This window comes from Poecilia reticulata, chromosome 13, assembly GCF_904066995.2.
Source record: "Poecilia reticulata chromosome 13, P_reticulata-male-v2, whole genome shotgun sequence".
In the NCBI taxonomy this organism is placed as follows: domain Eukaryota; kingdom Metazoa; phylum Chordata; class Actinopteri; order Cyprinodontiformes; family Poeciliidae; genus Poecilia; species Poecilia reticulata.
Window position 1 is genome coordinate 30908045 of NC_088842.1, and position 18543 is coordinate 30926587.

Below are 18543 nucleotides of genomic sequence, written 5' to 3' on the forward strand. Positions count from 1 at the left end.
GAAAATTGAAGCAGGTCAAAATGCATCAACACAACGTAAAAACAATGCCATACTTGACGGAGTTTGGCTACATCGAGGCTCACTGCAGTAAAAGACATATCAGATCAGATAGCAGGTAAAGCAGCGCACAGCTACAAACACTCACCCGGATTAGCATGACGGTCAGAAAGCTAAACAAATAATCCGCAAAATAATTTAAGTCTTGGAGCTGCGATGTAAGACGCTGGTTCTGCTCTCGCTGTTGAACCGCTGCTACGCGCTACAGGTAGTAATATTTCACAGACGGAGCGCCACTTCTGCTCCACCTGGTAGTGACTCTCACACCGAACCTCTGCTTAAAGCTGCAGCATCTAACCTAAAAAAATACATTTTACATACGTATTAAAACTTTCGCTGTCCTAACATGAGACAGATGATCTCTAAGAAAATAATCAATCTCCTCCCTGTTCTGCATAATTACTCCGCTCAGTCAGAAACAGCCACTCAGAACTAGCAGTAATCAGCTAGCCGCCATGCTAACAGGAAGTTTTCATTCAGTAACTCTGGATTGTTTATTGTAATGGATCCTGTTTTTGCCTTTGAATGTTAAGTTTTATACTTGAATTTTTTTGCCAATGTTGAGAGGTTTTATTTTGGCTCTTTGCATTATTTAGCCTCTTCAGAGCCTTCAGATGTTATCAGTCTGTTAAAGATAGTATTACCGATAGCAGGACAATTTGCAGAATGCCTGTTTTGTTTAGTTTTCTTCTTGGAAAAAGTTATTAAAAACAAGTTTTTGTCTAAATTAAGGTGAATTCAGTGAATTCATGGTTCCTTTTTCCATATAATGTAACCGGTATTATTATTATTATTATTATTATTATTATTATTATTATTTGATCGTTATCAGTGATCGGCCCTCATGGGTGATCGGAATCGGAATCAGCAGGAAAACACCTGATCGGCACATCTCTAGTATTTTTGTTTAGTTTCTAGTGTAAATATCTTAGTACTTGTGAAATAAGACATAACTAACTAACTAACTAACTAACTAACCAACTAACTAACTAACTAACTAACTAACTAACTAACTAACTAACTAACTAACTAACTAACTAACTAACTAACTAACTAACTAACTCTAATTGTCCTAAATGTAAATTTGATTTAGGACAACACAAAACCTAAAGCGATTAAAAATATACAGTAAACATGTTTTAGCAACCACTGCTAAAATTCAGTATTTTATGTTTAGTTTCCAACTCAACTGTCTTAGTACTTCTAAAGTTTTTAGTATTTCTAAAGTAAGACACAATTAGCTTACAGGTAATGTTTCAGCTAGATTAGGAGCTCGTTTTAAATCAATAACTCCGTAATGTTGATGAAAAGTTCTGGTTCCACTGGCAGAATATTTGACTCAACAGGAAAAATATGTTGTAAGTGAATAAATCTACCAGTGGAACTAGAACTACTTCTTCAGGTTTAATGAATTGTTGACTCCTGTGTCTTACTGAAAAGTTCATTGTCAGTTAGTTTAGTTTTATTTCAAGTGTAGTAAGATATTTGCAGTACAAACTAGATCAAAAATATTTGGTAATATTTTGTTTTTGCCTTTGCAAAAGGCTGTAAAATTCTTTAACGTTTTTGGTCATTTTCATTACAAATTGTGAAGACGGCGTTTGAAATGAAACGAGTGTTTTAATCTAAATTAATTAAACAAAATGTAGTTAGTAAATATGTACTGTTACTAGTAAAATTGCTAAAATCATATATTGAAAGCTTTTAGATCGTATTTACTGGATGTGGACCAGATATGACGTCCTGGCAGAAAAAGATTGGCTCATTGTTTAAATAAGACTTTCCTGCAGTAAAAGAGACAAAACAAAGCAGCGTTTTGTTTTTAGCTGGTCAGCCATGCAGACAGAAGCAGAAATAAGTTGCTATTGTTTGGCCTGCATACATATAAAATAATAGAAGATAAATGTTGTGGACTTGAGCTGTAAATTTAATGAGAAAATGTAAAGTTAAGAGGTGAATTCATGCTGGAGGAGCCCATTAAAGCTGCTTTCATCTTTATCTCTTTTTATTGTTTTCTGCGGAACAGATCAAAAACCCCGAACCAGGAATTATCTCCTAAATGATCCTTTTACCTGACAGATAACACAATCTCTGAGGTTAACTAACATTCTGTCATTGAAGACTCTCCACTAATTAACAAAGGTCACCGGGGGTCAGAGGTCAGGTCAGGTGAAGGAGCTTTGCTTTCATTGTGTTTTTTTGTCTGATACACTGCAAAAACACAAAATCTTACCAAGTATTTGCGTCTAGTTTCTAGTGGAAATATTGCAGCACACTTTAATTTTAATTAACACACAACAAAGCTACATTCATTTAACTTTTTATTTTTTATTTTTTACAAACTTTAAAGACAATATTTATAAAAGAAAGCAAAAAACTGATTTAATTCCCAGTAAAAAACCATTGAATTAAACTGTTATTGCACAGTGCCGCCGGCAGGGGGCGCCAGTGTTTCCTGTGATCTGTTGATTTGTCCATCTGGTCAAAGCAGGAATTTGTTTGGATTTGCCTTTAATGCAAATTCTGACCTGCTTTATTCAAATAGGAACCTGGATAAAAATAAAACACCTGGATGCTTTAATGTGCAAACATACGATACGCTGTTGGTTCAGCTTTCATTTCTGCTCCAGCATTCAGTCTTTTCGGTTCACATTTCCATCAGGTATAACATTTTCCTGACATTTTGACTTTACAGCGAGATAATCTCAACCTTTAAAGCATTACTTTAATAAAACAAATCAGATCTACGATCCATAGCCAGGAGTTTCTGCCTCAAATTACCTTCAAAACTGTGAGATGGAAAAATCTCAGAAATCTTTAGATCCTCCTGGTCAACGAGGAGCAGCTGATTTAAAAGTCTGGCTGTTAACGGTTCACACAAAGAAATGACCATTTGGGAATGAAAACTGTAGCAATTGTTGATAATGGTGAGTTAGACCTTTAAGATTTGGTATAAATCGAATCATTGCTGCCTGACTCCAGCATTTTAAGGCTGTGCGATGACGCGTGAATAAAGATGAAATGACTATAAAAAAACCCAGACATGAAGCGATGAGCAGGATCAGATTAAAAATACAGCAAAAAAATACAACCCAACTTTAGCTTGAGCTTTTTTTTACTAACATGCTAAGAAAACAAAATAATAAAGTCATTAAATAACGTATTATGACTGATGTTATTTCAACTTTGTCATAATATCGTGACTTTATTCCTGTTTAAATACTTTATTCTGACTTTATTCTCCTAATTATATCTTTTCATTTTTTATTTTGTGTTATTTGTGTCATAATTCTCCACCATACAGAGAAATGTTGCACTTGAAGGAGCAGGAATCCTCACAATTTCTCTTTTTCTCACAAACTGACAGAATAAGACAAATGTTGACTCTCAGAGTCCAAACTAAGATCCCTGCAAACCTTTTGCACACTGTTAAAAGTGTCAGATTCTTCATTTAAATTTGGTGTAATTCTGCTCCAGTGAAAAAGCTGAAATGCAACAAAAGAGGAACTAAAGCCCTTTAGCCATTCCTCTCCACACTACCTGTGACTCCATTGTTCCTCTACTTCGTGATTTGTAACCGACGGCTTCGGCGTAACAGTTTGTTCCCGGAGTTTTAGGGAGTATCCATTTTTAACGTGTTGTGACTCGTTTCTTCTCAGAACGTCCTTTAAAAGCAGCGACGTCACCGCAGGAGCGTAACTGTGAAGCAATCGGCAGAAGATTTAAACACAGATTAAACTTCCTGTCACCTAACATGGTGGGAGTAGAAGGAGGAATGTTCTCCAGTAGATGAGTTATTAAACAACTAAACCCAAAAATAACTTCCTTTTGTTTTGCTGTCTTTATTTTACTCAGCAGATTGTGCCGTTTTTGCGTAAAATCTGGTTTAATTCTGTAAATTACATTTCAAACTTGCATAGGCGGCTACTTGCATTAATGCCACTCTGGGTAAACCTTCTCTTTTGCGCCAGAGACGTTTTATTTACTTAAAAAAAAAAAGATTTTAAAAGCCACAACTGTGATTTGAGTAGCAAAAAAAACCCCCAAAGTAGAATAATTCGGTTCAGGTTGTTCATGCTGGTATCAAACAGAAACTCTGTTCTCACAACAGAAATAAAGATCTCAGGAATATCAGAGTTTTAAAGGGAACCATTTTTATCCTCCAATTTGAGTGTCGGCTGCTTCAGAAAACAATCTAAGCGCTTAAAAAAAAAAGAAGCATCCAGTCATTTTTTTAGGAAAAAGTTAATATTTTGTTGTCTGGAAAATTAGCTGTTTCAGAAACTTTCCGAATGTAACGGCACAAATCAGCAGGCACTGCTCTGTTGCCTAGCAACCCCGTCCAAATCCAGCCCATTACCTAGCAACCCCATGTGAATCTCCAGCACGTTTGGTCAGCTGGTTTTACTGCTGTATGTGCTGTTCGAGTGTTTTGTTGTTGACTTACTTGCTGCATTCTTGATGGTTGTGCAGGAGGCTCTACTAACGCTGTTCAAAGATGTACAGTTGCATAATTGCGGATCTTTTTGCAGCCATTTTTACGTGCCAGTGTAAATGTTGAGTTTGAGGGCATGGCCAGCAGCAACTTATTTGGATTAAAAGTGACAGGACGCCCTAAAACAGCTGAAACTAGGCAGACTGAAATCTCAAAATTATGTTAAAAAATGTAATGAACGTGTTTTGTTTACCTGTCCTAACCTGATCAAGGAAGCATAACAAGTCACCTTTAAATAATCTGAGAGAGGTTATTTAAACCTCTAGTCACATTGGTATGGCTAGACATACCAATAAGCTGTTTTTGGCTCTTGTGTCGCCCCCTGGCTCAGTGACGCCCTGGGTAAACCGCCATGTCAGAAATGCCAAACATGCACTACATATTCTGGAACGTGCAGAAGCAGAAAGTCGCATTTTGAGTCATGAGTTTGATTTTCTTCAGTAGCTTCAAGGTTCCTAGTATTAGTATTTCCCTCTATATTCAGTAAAGTCTGTATTTTTATTCTTACATAAAATTAAAAAGTATATATATATTTTTAAATAAAACATAAAAAAAAACAGAGAAAAAAGCTAATAATTAGATGATAATAATCTACTATGGTAATAACATCACAGAAGAAGCAAAAGGGAAAAAAAACCCTTTTAATAATACAAATAAAAAAACTTTTCTGTAGCGCTAAGTGGCGTGATTGTGGTTCCTCTTGTGTTGCAGCAGGAAACATGTCCGGACTGTTTCCTAGCAGCAGGTGTGCAGGCAGAGACGGAACACCTGGGTATCCACCTGGGAGTGGCAACCAGTCGCACCACTTCCAAGAAGGTACAGCAGATTGTGCGTTCCTTCACAGTTTGCTTGTTTTGGCACGCTACGGCCCGAGGCGGTTTTCAAAAACACGCACCAGAACCTTCATTCTCCCGGTGCAGATGGGTTTATTTATTCAGCCGTTTTTGTTTGTTTGTTTATTCCTGTTGCTGTTTAGCTGTACGATGTGAATAATATGAAAATATGCAACAAGAAGAAGAACTGAACAATAACACGGCAGATGAGAAACGGTTGAATTAAAATGAACTCAGCGGTTTCACAAGCCAAAATTAAAACGCGTTTCTTTCTAGTTCACCTCTGAAACGACTCATGTTGGGTTTTATGTTTTACTTTAATCTCAAATCAAATCAGATCATTTCAGTTTAACCCAATGAAAAGAAACAGGGATCTGCTGCATGTTTATGTTACACTGCAAAAACTCAAAATCTTACCAAATACTTTTGGCCTAGTTTCTAGTGGAAACATGTTGGTACACTTTAAATAAGACAAAACTGACCTACAGGTAACTTTTCAGCAAGAAATGAGAGCTTGTTTTAAGTCAATAATTCCTTATTATTGATGAAAAATGATCAGTTCCGGTGACAAATTATTTCACTTATAATATTATGTTTTTGCCATATTATCAGTGAAACAATCTGCCCGTGCAACTAGTCATTTTTTATCAATATTTCTGGTAATTTTTCATCAATATTAAGCTTTTAAAACAAGCTTTTATTGTTATGTCCTCCTGTGTCATTTTTAAGGTTTGATTATTCTGATTCGATTCGCCTTGTTTCTGTTTTACTTTAGTTTGGTCCTTCTAGTCTCTAGTTATGTTTATTTCTTGTCTCTAGATCAGTGCAGTGGTTCTTAACCTGGGTTCGGTCTCAGGGGTTCGGCGGAGCCTCTGCCGTGGAGGTAAAGACACAATTGTGTAAAGTCGTGATGACGCCCCGCTTTGCCATCACTTGCTGCAGAGGATCACGTTACATTGCTTAGCCAATCAGAGGATCACGTTACATTGCTTAGCCAATCAGAGGATCACGTTACATTGCTTAGCCAATCAGAGGATCACGTTACATTGCTTAACCAATCAGAGGATCACGTTACATTGCTTAGCCAATCAGAGGATCACGTTACATTGCTGAGCCAATCAGAGGATCACGTTACATTGCTTAGCCAATCAGAGGATCACGTTACATTGCTTAGCCAATCAGAGGATCACGTTACATTGCTTAGCCAATCAGAGGATCACGTTACATTGCTTAACCAATCAGAGGATCACGTTACATTGCTTAGCCAATCAGAGGATCACGTTACATTGCTTAGCTAATCAGAGGATCACATTACATTGCTTAGCTAATCAGAGGATCACGTTACATTGCTTAGCTAATCAGAGGATCACGTTACATTGCTTAGCCAATCAGAGGATCACGTTACATTGCTTAGCCAATCAGAGGATCACGTTACATTGCTTAGCCAATCAGAGGATCACGTTACATTGCTTAGCCAATCAGAGGATCACGTTACATTGCTGAGCCAATCAGAGGATCACGTTACATTGCTTAGCCAATCAGAGGATCACGTTACATTGCTTAGCCAATCAGAGGATCACGTTACATTGCTTAGCCAATCAGAGCTGCGGAGGAGCCCTGATTGAAGGAGCTCCACTCTCAGCATGGATTTGAACTTGTGTCTTTATTTACTTCAGCAAAACTCACCGTTTTTACCAAATTCTATAGTCTAAATCTGATCCTTAGTCGCATCTTTTCGGGGTTGGTACTGCCTCTAGTGGTGTGGGGTGGTAACACAACTAATATAATTACATTACTAAATCAGAATACCGCAAAGTATTTTATGTATCGGGGAGGGGGGTTGGAATAAGAAGGGTTCGGTGACTGCGCATATGCAACTGGGGGGTTCGGTACCTCAAAAAAGGTTAAGAACCACTGCTCTAGTTATTCCAGGGTTCTCTTGTTTAATTATGGTTATTTGTTCGATGGTTTTAAATTAATCTCATGCCCTCTTGTGGGTTCTCCCTCGCCCCCTGTGCCATTTTCTCTCTCTCTCCCCTCACACCTGTGACCCGTTAGCTCCTCGGGTTTTTTGTCCCTCGCAGTATTTAAACCCCTCTCCTGCTCACATTCTTTGCTGGTTCCTCCTGTTGTACCCCGTTATTTTCCACGTTTTTTCACTGCTGGATTTTTTCCCCTTGGATTTGTGTTTTTGCTCTGCTCTGGCTCCCTGTGCTCCTTGTAAGTTTGTCCTTCTTTTTTCATGAAACGTTTTCATTTCTCTCTGCGTTTCTGCATTTGCGTCCACCATCTAAACGTATCCTGACACCTACATCCTACTGAAAAGTTAATTGTAAGTAAGAAATAGGAGCTTGTTCTAAATCAAAAATGTAAAAATATCCATGAAAAAGAATTAGATTATTTCACTTTTGACATGGCAAAATGTCTTGCTATAATTAATTTACCAGTGGAACTAGTCATTTTTCACCAATATTAAGTAATTATTAACTTAAAACGAAGTCCCATATTTTGCTGCAAAGTGACTTTAATCTCAGAACCCTGAGATTAAAGTCAGGGTTTAATCAGGGTTTAAAGTCTCAGGGTTCTGAGTCTTTAATCTCAGAACCCTGAGATTAAAGTCAGAATTATTTAATTTTACAAAGAAATTAAAGGATCTCTTCTTTAAATTTCAGAATCCTTTAATCTCAGATTTCTGAGATTAAAGTCAGAGTTCTTGTTTTCCCCTAGTGGCCCTAATCCTCTTCCATAAAAATACCTGGTAGGATTAAATGTTTTTTTGCAGTATGAAATATAATTTAATATATGGAAAAAAAAGTTTTACAGCATTTTATTTTACATGTTACAGCTGGATTATACCGGTAATCCAGCTGTAATAATGTATTGATCATAAGGTTTTCTGTGGAAACAATGTGAATCAGGAGGTTTATGTCACGCTCCACATTCATGACTCAATAAAGTTTTTATAAATAGCCACTGAAACTGTGACTCGTGCTGAGCAACGCTGAGACGTGCCGACGCGTCACACAGGCCACCATCACTTCCTTCCCCCTCCGGATCAATGGAAGCTGCTCGGAGTTAAACATCGTTCCTGAAAGCACTTTGCCAGTTTTGTTCCCTAACGACTGAATATGCAAACTATTCTTTTTATTGTTTGTGATCAGAGAGTGAAGCCCGACCCAGGCTGGATGGAGTGTTGGGCTGAGTTGCAGCGACTAGCAGCTCTGGGTTCGGTTTTCCTGTTGGTACTTGTTTCTTCTCCCTCTGGAATTTTCTCACGACGCTGAAGTCAAACTTATCAGCAGTTGCTGCAGAAACATGCAGTGTTGCATTTTGCTTTTTTTTAGTTTCAACAGTTAATCAGCCTGCTTTGTGATGAATAATTGGCTAAACAAGATGAATGGTATTTTTATTATTTTTCCTCTGGACAAATCCGTGCCCCTCTGAAATTATTTAATTGTTTTAAAATCTTTTTTTACAGTGTGTGACCCAAAGTAGTATTTCTGGACTAAATTACCAATGTCCCACATTCTTGTAATTTTGCTCAACAAGTTCTTTAACTGTTCTTATCTTTTTCAAACTTGTGGATTTTAAATGGCTACATATTTCAGGCATTTCTATGCTTCATGTGTGTCCAAACTGTGGCCCGGGGACCATTTGTGGCCCTTGGACTGATTTTTTGCGGCCTCCCCTAGCTGTTCAAAAAAGATACAAATTTGACCTGTAAAGGCAGATGGAGACTTTTAATTTGTCATCAGGATAAAAACTATTATACAGGAAAATGTTACGTACAACATAAAGTATTTGTTTATCCACAGACTTTTACTGAAAAGCTGCACCAAAATCGGCTCTTGTTCTTTCTTAAACTCGGCTAAATACAGCGAGCATTTTGAAAGAAAGTGACCTGAATCCTGTTCTTATTACTGAAAATAAATGTATTCACTGAAGCCCCCAGAAAACCCGGAAAACTAGATGTTCCATCCATTTTCTTACACCCTTGTCCCTCAGTAGGGTTGGGAGGGTTGCTGGTTCCTCTCCAGCTAACGTTTCGGGCGAGAGGCGGGGTCACCCTGGACAGGTCGCCAGTCTGTCACAGATACACACAGGACAAACAACCACACACACTCACACCTAGGGGCAATTTAGAGAAATCAATTAACCTGACAGTCATGTTTTTGGACTGTGGGAGGAAACCGGAGTACCTGGAGAAAACCCACCATGCACAGGGAGAACATGGAGACTCCATGCAGAAAGACCGGGAATCGAACCCAGAACCTTCTTGCTGCAAGACAACAGCTCTACCAACTGCACCACTGTGCAGCGGAAAACTAGATGTTTTTTGTGCAAAATCCACTACGGTGTATTAGGGCCCATTGTAAAAAAATTATAATTTTCTAGAAAAAATAAGGACATGTGCTAAAAAAAAAAAACATTTTTAGAGTAATCATACATTTTCTAGGAGAAAATGTTGGAATTTTTATTTTGAACATTTTCTGAGAAAGTTCCAAATTTCTGAGATTAATCACAAAATGTCTGAAGTTTTGGCAGGAATCGACTTTTTTTCCAGTCTACAATTTTGGTCTTGGTGACAAAAAGTTTGAACTTCCCTGCTGTACTTTCTCCTGTTTAATTGCTAAAGAAACCAGTCTGTAGTGTTGAACATGATTAAAATCAAGTTTATTTGTGAAGAACGTTCCAGCAACAAGCAGTTCAAAGTACTTCTGTTAGAATAATTATTCTTAAATGTAAATATTATCTTTTGTCAAATGTCTGTTTAAAGTTTAAAAGTTCAGCTATGAGACATTGGTTGAGTGGAAAAGTTCAGCTCAAGTTGTGGGCTACTATAACCTATATGTCTGACACCTTTTTTCTTTTCAGACGCTTGTAAGAGGAGTTTTGTTTCTGCATAAACTGTTGCAGCTGCAGCTGGTGCATTGCACCTTTGATACTTTTGTCTTCCTGGAACAGGATGTTCACTTGACTGCAAGAACTGATCAAATTATCTCACCTGGTTTCTTCTCTCCCTTTAGCAGTTGAGATAGCATGTAACTAGGGCGTTTCCTGAACTAAATAAAAAGCTTGTGAGAGCGGAACTGTTTTAGAGTGTAGTTGGAGATTGTGACTGAAACAGTTTCCGAGCACTCTCCTTGCAAGTATATTGCTCATCTTTGTCTGTGTCTCTTTATTCCAGAGTTGATGAACAAATGTAAGGTTTAGACCTAACAACTTCACACCATAAAAACATCACTCAGTCACGACAATCTATGAACATTACGTTTTGTCAAACGCCATCACCAAAATCATCACTACACATCAAATATGTTGATCAATGTTCCAGTTATTGTTAATCAAAGAAAACGCTTGAGTATCAAGAGTTTTTAGTCTTGATTTAGATGCCAGTGTTTCGGCTGTTTTGCAGTTTTCTGGAAGTTAATCTGAGTTTCTTACGTCCTGGGAATGTTCTTCAGGCGACAGAAGGCTGATTTTGTAACTATCTTTTTGTGTCTCTGAAGGTTCAGAGACAGATTTCAGTAGTTTCTAGCTGTAATAACTGAAGTTTGTATCGTTATTAAACCAACAATATATAACTATTGATTTGAATTGGATGCATATACATGATGTTTAAGTTGACTTTAGTTGATTTCAACTTTAGTTGATTGTGTCCAACTCTAGTTTTTGCAGTGATTTCAGGCTGATCTCGTCCTGAAAGAGTCTGTCCTCGGCATCTTAATTGCAGAAATTCTTGCGTCCCCCCAGAACCTGATCTCCACGGCCCGGCTCCGGTCCCTTTATCTGATCCCACCTCAGATAAAACGGAGGATTATATCCCTAAGAGCAGCTTAAACACAGCGTCCATTCATTTCCCTACCGCCCTCAGTCCCCCCTATCGCTGTTCCCTTTTTTCTAGTTGCTGCAGAAAATCTAAAGAGATTTTGCTTTCCATTTTCCAGTCGTTTCCCAACCGATGTGTTCCCATTGCGGTGGAAAAACGATTGGTAGTAAAATCATTGATCTGGACTGTAGAGCGCGTTGCCATCTGAAGACGAGCCGCTCCTCGCCGTTCATCCGCTAACGCCTGGCGTCGCAACAAGGTCAGCTGATTTCCTTTACATTTTCTTCTCGGTTACCAGAATATAGAAAATAAAAGTTGAAAACATTGTTTTAAATGTCAGATGGCAACATTGCAAAAAAACATAAAATGTTACCAAATATTTTTGGTTTATTTCCTAGAGAAAATATCTAAGTACACTTGAAATAAGACAAAACTTACAAGTAACTTTTCATCAAAATATAACAGCTAGTTTTAAGTAAATAATTCCTTAATATTGATAAAAAGTAGATTTTCAGACTTATAACAAGACGTTTTTTCCACATTCAAAGTAAAATAATCTGCAAACTATTATTTTTTCATCAATATTAAGGATTTATTGACTTAAAACAAGCCAGTAATTGTTACCTGTAAATTGGTTTTGTCTTATTTCAAGTGAACCAAGATATTTATAGAAGAAAATACTTGGTAAGGTTTTGTGTTTTTGCAGTGCAGAAACTGTAATTCCATCGTACGTCTTGTTTGTTTTGGACTTTTTCAGAATGAATCTGGTATTTTTGAAAGCTTTTGAGTTAAAGATAGTTTGGTCATAAATCTAAATCAGATTTCTATGAAAAATTAGAGATGATAACTTCTGGTTTAGTTGTTAAAATCGTGGTATTTTTAAAGCTTTTTTTAGTTTTGAAGGAATGTATTTCCTGGATGTTTACCGTTTATGACGACCTCGGAGAAAAAGGCTGCACAAAAATGACAAAGAAGGAAAGAAAAAACCTGACTAAATCCAAATCAAGCCTTCATTTTGCTTTTTTTTTTAATTCAATGTTTTGTTTTGGCATATATACATCTAAAACAACTGAAGGTAATGTTGATGGACTTCAGCTGTGAAAAGGCAAGGTTAAAAGATGAACGCATTGCTGGAGGAGTTTCATTTTTATCTAAAAGTCGGCCTTTCTCCTTTTATTGTTTTTTTTGCTAAAGAGATAAAAAACAACCCCTAAACTTGTGGAGTTATCTCCTAAATTATTATTTAACCTTATTGATACCAATGCTTGTTTACTTCTTTTTAATGCGCTTGACGTCTTTCTTTGTGGTTGAAAAAAGTTATTTTATATTCATGGTAAGTAATAAGATCCCCCAGATCTACATTTTCTGTTTACCGTCAAACAAAGCAGCTTTTTAACTGAGAATCAAAACATTTTCTGCTTTTTTTCTGCATTTAGACTCATGAAGTAACAAAAATAATAAAAACAGGCAGTTTTGATTTTTGTAATCTTGCCAAATGTTGTGTAAACCATTCAAATCAGCATGAAACGTAAATAAAAAAATCAGATTCACGGTTTTACGTTGAGAATCTTTGACACTGTTTTACTGTTGCACTGGATTTTGTTTAGTGGTAAAGGAGTAAAAGGGGGTAAATTTATGCACTGAAGTTGGTGATTGCTACGTAATAAACTTTAAGAACTGTTGGCACGTCTTCTTGAGGACTTGTGAATGATTAGCTTGGCGTCATTTATAAGTCACTTTTCAAACGACCCAGAGGTTTAACAGAGGAAACTTCCTGTTGTGTAGGTGAAAGAAACTCAGTCTGAGGTTAAGAAAACGCATCTGAAGATTTTTTTTTTTCCTTTATATAAAAATAAATTAGCTGTTAAATGACATAAAAGAAACATAAAACAGGATCTTGTTCTGGAATTTGAGATAAATTACTTTTAAAATAAAATCTTTGAGAAACTTTGTCATTGAGTCTTTTCAAATCTGAAGGATTTTCTTACAAATACACTGCAAAAACATAAAATATTACCCAGTATTTTTGGTCTAATTTCTAGCACAAATATCTTAATACACTTGAAATAAGACAAAACAAACTTACAAATAACATTTTAATAAGAGGTCTGAACTTTTATATAGTCACTAGTTCCTTAATTTAGACAATAGACAAAAATATCTTACAAGTAACTTCCTCTTTATAAAAATAAATCAGCTCTGAAATGCGTCATAAATGACAAAAAGACAGAATCTCCAGAACTCTTGTTCTGGAGTTTGAGATAAATCTCTGGAATTACATTGATTTACCTTAAAGTAAACAAAAAAAGAGTCTTTTTATTTAAAACCTGAAGGATTTTCCTACGTTTCAGCAAAACAAGCAAATAATAATTTAGATGTGTCTGTTTCTTTCCTTGTTTCTTTGATTTGAACGTTTCATAGCAGCCAAAAAATGAGTCACGTTGTTGCATTTTCAGCTGTTTTGATTACCCTGAAAAGGACAAAAACCTGACGGGATGAGACATGCTTGGACAAGGGGAGTGTGTGTGTTTGTACGTCACAGCGTGAGCATGTGACAAGCCCCTCCTGCCCCGGCGTGTATAAGAGACCCACTTCCACCCTTGACAAACATTTACTCTTGGGGATCTCTCAAGCGAGACTTGCCAACAAAGACAAAGCAGACGAAACGTTTGGACGTTTTTCCTCGTGAGACGGCATGGCATCAGCAGGACTACAGATCTTGGGCATTGCCCTCGGCATCATTGGCTGGATCGGGGCCATTATCACCTGCGCTCTCCCCCAGTGGAGAGTGACGGCCTTCGTCGGCTCCAACATCGTCACGTCTCAGACCATCTGGAAGGGCATCTGGATGGAGTGCGTGGTGCAGAGCACAGGCCAGATGCAGTGCAAGGTCTACGACTCCATGCTGGCGCTGGAGCGGGACCTCCAGGCGGCCCGCGCCCTCACCATCATCTCCATCCTCGTCGGCATCTTAGCAATCCTACTTGCCGTCGCCGGGGGGAAATGCACCAACTGCATCGAGGACGAGAGCGCCAAAACCAAGGTGTGCATCACAGCTGGAGTCATGTTCATCATTTCTGGCCTTCTGTGCATCATTCCCGTCTGCTGGACGGCTAGCAGCATCATAAACGAGTTCTACAGCCCATTTGTAAACAACTCGCAGAAAATGGAGCTTGGAGCATCGCTCTTCATCGGTTGGGGGGCCTCCGCCCTCCTCATTCTGGGCGGTGGACTTCTCTGCGCCAACTGCCCTCCCAAAGACAACTACACCGCCAAGTACTCAGCCCCCCCTCGATCCTCCGCTCCCAAGGACTACGTCTGAGAGCTCCAAGACATAAAGAAGAGACTCTGATTCATTTCTGGGGGGAAAAAGTGTTTTGGACTTTGGTTGTGTCCAGGATTCAGTCTGATTTGTTTCATTGTGAGGACGAGACGGCGGCCACGCCCGATTAACTGTCACCAGAAAGCAGGAAAGAAAATGACGACACATACCTGGGAACAACCTTTCTTGTATTACCTTAATTCATAGTGTTGTGTTTTTTAAAATGCATTTCATTTGTTTTTATTCATTTCATATTTTTCTTACTGTTTGAATTATTCACTTCATAGTGGTTTCTGTCTGACCTGTAAATAAAGATTTTTTTTGTTATTAATACTAAGATTAAGCAATCTGTTTTATTCATTTTTGTTCAGAAATGAAAAGCCTAAGACAAACTGCACTCCAGAAACAACATCTCACCAAGTAGTTTTAAACTATTTTCTTGTACACATGAAATAAGGCAAAACGAACCTACGACTAACTTTTCAGAAAGAAATCAGAGCTTGTTTTAAGCTAAGAAATCCTTAATATTCATAAAAAACTTCCAGTCCAACTGGCAGTCCAACTAGAACTGCGTTGCTAGGTAACGGGCAAGTCTTGGCAGGGGTTGCTAGGTAACGGCGCTGTGCCCGTTGATTGTGAATAAAGTGGAATAATCTACCCTATTGAACTCTTCATCAATACTAAGCAATTGTTCACTTAAAACAGGCTCATATCTTTCTGAAAAGTTACTTGTAAGTTAGTTTTGTCTTATTTCACGTAAATTTAAATTATCCGCTTTAGAAACTAGACAAAAACACTTGGTGTGATTTTGTGTTTCTGCAGCGTAGTGCCCCTCTGAGCTGATCAAACACTTTTCGGGGTAAGTTTCTTAGATTTTTCCTAATCCGTTTCCAATAAAAGCAGATCTACATACGCTGCTTTGTGTAGCATTACTCTTTATTAAGCTAATCTCCAAGAATACGCTTCATAAAAGGTTTTTTTTTCTAGATTTTTTTTCAAGCCAGCAAGTGTTGGGTAGGTGTGGCTTTCTGGGAGGAGTAGCTTTGTTTTCAGCTGGGAAGTTGAGGGTTTGACTCCAGCCAACCGTTTTATGCAAATGTTCCCTTAGACAAAATACTTTACCGAAACTTCCCTACAAATGATGTGAAAACTGCAGCTGGTTTCATGGGATTTGATGAATTCTGTCCTTCTTTGTGAGGCAGAAACAAAATGGATTCTCCATAATTACACTACATGTGTCAGTTCATGACCTAGCTGTGTTGTAATTCTGCTGTTCAGTATTTAACCATTTAAAACATTTTCTCAGTTTGAAGCTTTCTTTAGGCACTTTGTCCAAAATATGACTTTAAAATATGAGCACTTGGAGAATTTCAACGTTTGAGGACATACTATTATAAATCAGGAGTTTTTTTTCTTAAAAATACAGACATAAATTTGTAATATCTTTGAAAGGATGTTACTGAGCTGTGTGGGAAAACAGCTGTGCAACACTGCCCCTCACTGGTAGAGGAAGAAAAATTATCTTCTCATTCAGATTCTTAATTTAGCCAATTTAAGCATTTATAAAATCGACCCATTTAAAAATGAGGTTGATTTTATAGTTAATATAGAAGGGACTAATTCAAAAAGTAGCAGCAGCAACACGTCAGCTTAAGTAAAAAATATATGTGAAAAGCTTTAATACTCTTTTTTTCCACTGATAAATGTTAGAAACTGATCAGTTTTAGCACTTTCTTTCCTTTAAGGATCCATGTTTATAGATTTTTTTCTTAAATCTGAACTTTGGTGCTTTTATTTTCCATGAATTTGAAATATTGATTAAATATAATAATAATTTAGGAGATAACTCCACAAGTTTAGGGGTTGTTTTTTCACAAATTTAAAATATGCGAAACGTGCATCTTAAAATCAGGAAAAGCAGGGATTGTATTTAACCACTACTCATGTTTTAGGTAATAAAAACTCCTTTTAAGAGAAAGGGGATCAAATTTACTGAAAACTACATGAAAAATCTAAATATAAGAAGCAAATTAAAAGATAAGCAGTAAAATATAATTAAAAGAAGCAGGAGAATAGAAACAAAATGTAAATTGGTGACACAAAAATATAACATTGTGTGTCATCAGCATAGACGTCGAGATTTGAAAAAGCTGAATAAATATACACACCTTGATTTTTCTCATCGTCTGAAATTAAATCAGACCAAACCTGTTCTGTTTCAGGTCAGTCAGAATTACAAAAAAAATATTTCCATTTGCTAAATGCAACAATAGTGAGAGATTTATTTATTCAAATCAGAAGTTGTCAAACCAGAAAGCATCGTGTTGCAGGAGTGGCCTTTAAATATGTCCATAATCTCATCTTTACCTCATTGGTAAAGAGGCACTAATCATTCTTTATGTAAACTTTGGATTTTAAAGATATTCATAAATAAATTTGTCATATTCTCTCATTATTGTGATATAACTGATCTTAAACGAGAGAAATTGGGTCTGATTTAACTTCAGACAGAGAGAAATGTATGCAAACTTTTGGTTTTGTTGTAGTCTTTGTTGTGAGATGGACTACAACTGTGAAATTAAAGGGCACCAAGATGGGAGCCTTGAGGAGCCCCACAAGGAAACCTTATGTGCTCAAATTTACAGGAAATGTTGGCCTGGGATGTTTTTTTTGTTTAACAATTTATTGTGTGAACAAGTGTGATTTTAAATACGTTCCATAGACTTATCCTAATCTCTTCAAGGACTTATAATATTTCATCTGCAACAATTACTGTGCATAAGGACCTCTTACATGTTATTGTTTACATCTGGAAATGTCACATGCTCACAACGCTGGAGGGCAAAAAGACGATTCTTTTACTTGCCATCCATTACAGCCAGGCTGCTGCAGTAACACTGACGTTAGCTGTGTGGATGGCCTTCTTCCTTATTTTGTAACTGAACCAAACACACTGAATTCCACATCACATCTACATGTTAAGATCGTCATAGTCAAGCTAGCATCAGACTTACTTCCCTCTCTCTCTCTCTCTCTCGCTATTTTTCCATCATTTAAACCCTTTTCCTGATCTTGTTATCTAGCTGTCATAGTGTTGATAATTAGTAGCAAATCGTTGCGTCCCTTTTGCTTTATGTGTCACACAAACATTTAAGATTTTGTGCGTTATGTTGACAACAGCTGAAACCAATGCTAGCCATCATCAGTGAGTAGCTTTTTGCCCAGGGAGATAGGGCCCACATTGAAGGGGTATATTGTAATAAGTCTGTGGTTCTTAACCTGGGTTCGATCAAATATTTTATTTCGAATATTTGATCTCGTTTTTATTTATATATTTTATTTGTCGCTGCAGAAGGGTTTAGTGAATGCTCATATGAAACTGGTGGGTTCGGTACCTCAAAAAAGGTTAAGACACTGTTATAAGTGATCAAACTTTTCCTTCAATGAGGTTCCCAGCGCTGGTCACATTAGTTTTAGGTGTTTTACTGATTGCTCACCTTGAAACTTGCAGGTCAGCACTGCATTAAGGACACCTTGTTGTGTTTGTGTACAAACACTTCCCAGCCAATAGCTGCTGAGGTTGGTGGTATCGGCTACCCTCATGTTTCTGCTCACATAAGAACCTTTACAGTCCAGCCTGCGACATTTCCTCTGTTTTCTCGTTGAGTTTGGCGTGTCGCAGCAAGGCAGGAAGATGGTTTCCCAGGGCATTCAGATCACCGGCATAGTCATAGCCACGATCGGCTGGCTGCTGGACATCGTGGTGTGCGGGCTGCCCATGTGGAGGGTGTCAGCCTTCGTGGGCGCCAACATCATCACGGCTCAGACCATCTGGGAGGGCTTGTGGATGAGCTGCGTGGTGCAGAGCACGGGCCAGATGCAGTGCAAGGTCTACGACTCCATGCTGGCGCTGGAGCAGGACCTGCAGGCGGCCCGCGCCATGATCGTCGTCTCCGTCTTGTTGGGGATCTTGGGGGTGTTCATGGCCATCGCTGGGGGAAAGTGC

General features: G+C 37.8%; 3 protein-coding genes across 4 annotated transcripts in view; all 3 read left to right on the top strand.

Annotated features, from left to right (window-relative positions):
* Positions 1-18543, top strand: part of cldnj (claudin j) — a 45525-nt gene that overhangs the window by 8582 nt on the left and 18400 nt on the right. The window contains exon 3 of one of the 2 annotated variants that reach the window (XR_014090716.1): positions 5264-5674. The gene's annotated coding sequence lies outside the window, so the exon portion shown is untranslated. Of the gene's footprint in view, positions 1-5263; positions 5675-11333; positions 11475-18543 lie in introns of those variants that run through there. The other variant, XM_081615055.1, reaches the window with a different exon arrangement.
* Positions 13818-14874, top strand: LOC103475131 (claudin-4-like). Its single transcript, XM_008426545.3, has one exon. It carries the CDS (start codon positions 13911-13913, stop codon positions 14535-14537), a length of 627 nt encoding a protein of 208 aa, XP_008424767.1. The 5' UTR covers positions 13818-13910; the 3' UTR covers positions 14538-14874.
* The window catches only part of LOC103475130 (claudin-4-like), a 2970-nt gene continuing 855 nt past the window's right edge, over positions 16429-18543 (top strand). The window contains exon 1 of the mRNA XM_008426544.3: positions 16429-18543. This exon is cut by the window's right edge and continues 855 nt beyond it. Within this exon, the coding sequence (XP_008424766.1) occupies positions 18232-18543 (312 nt within the window). The 5' untranslated portion in view covers positions 16429-18231.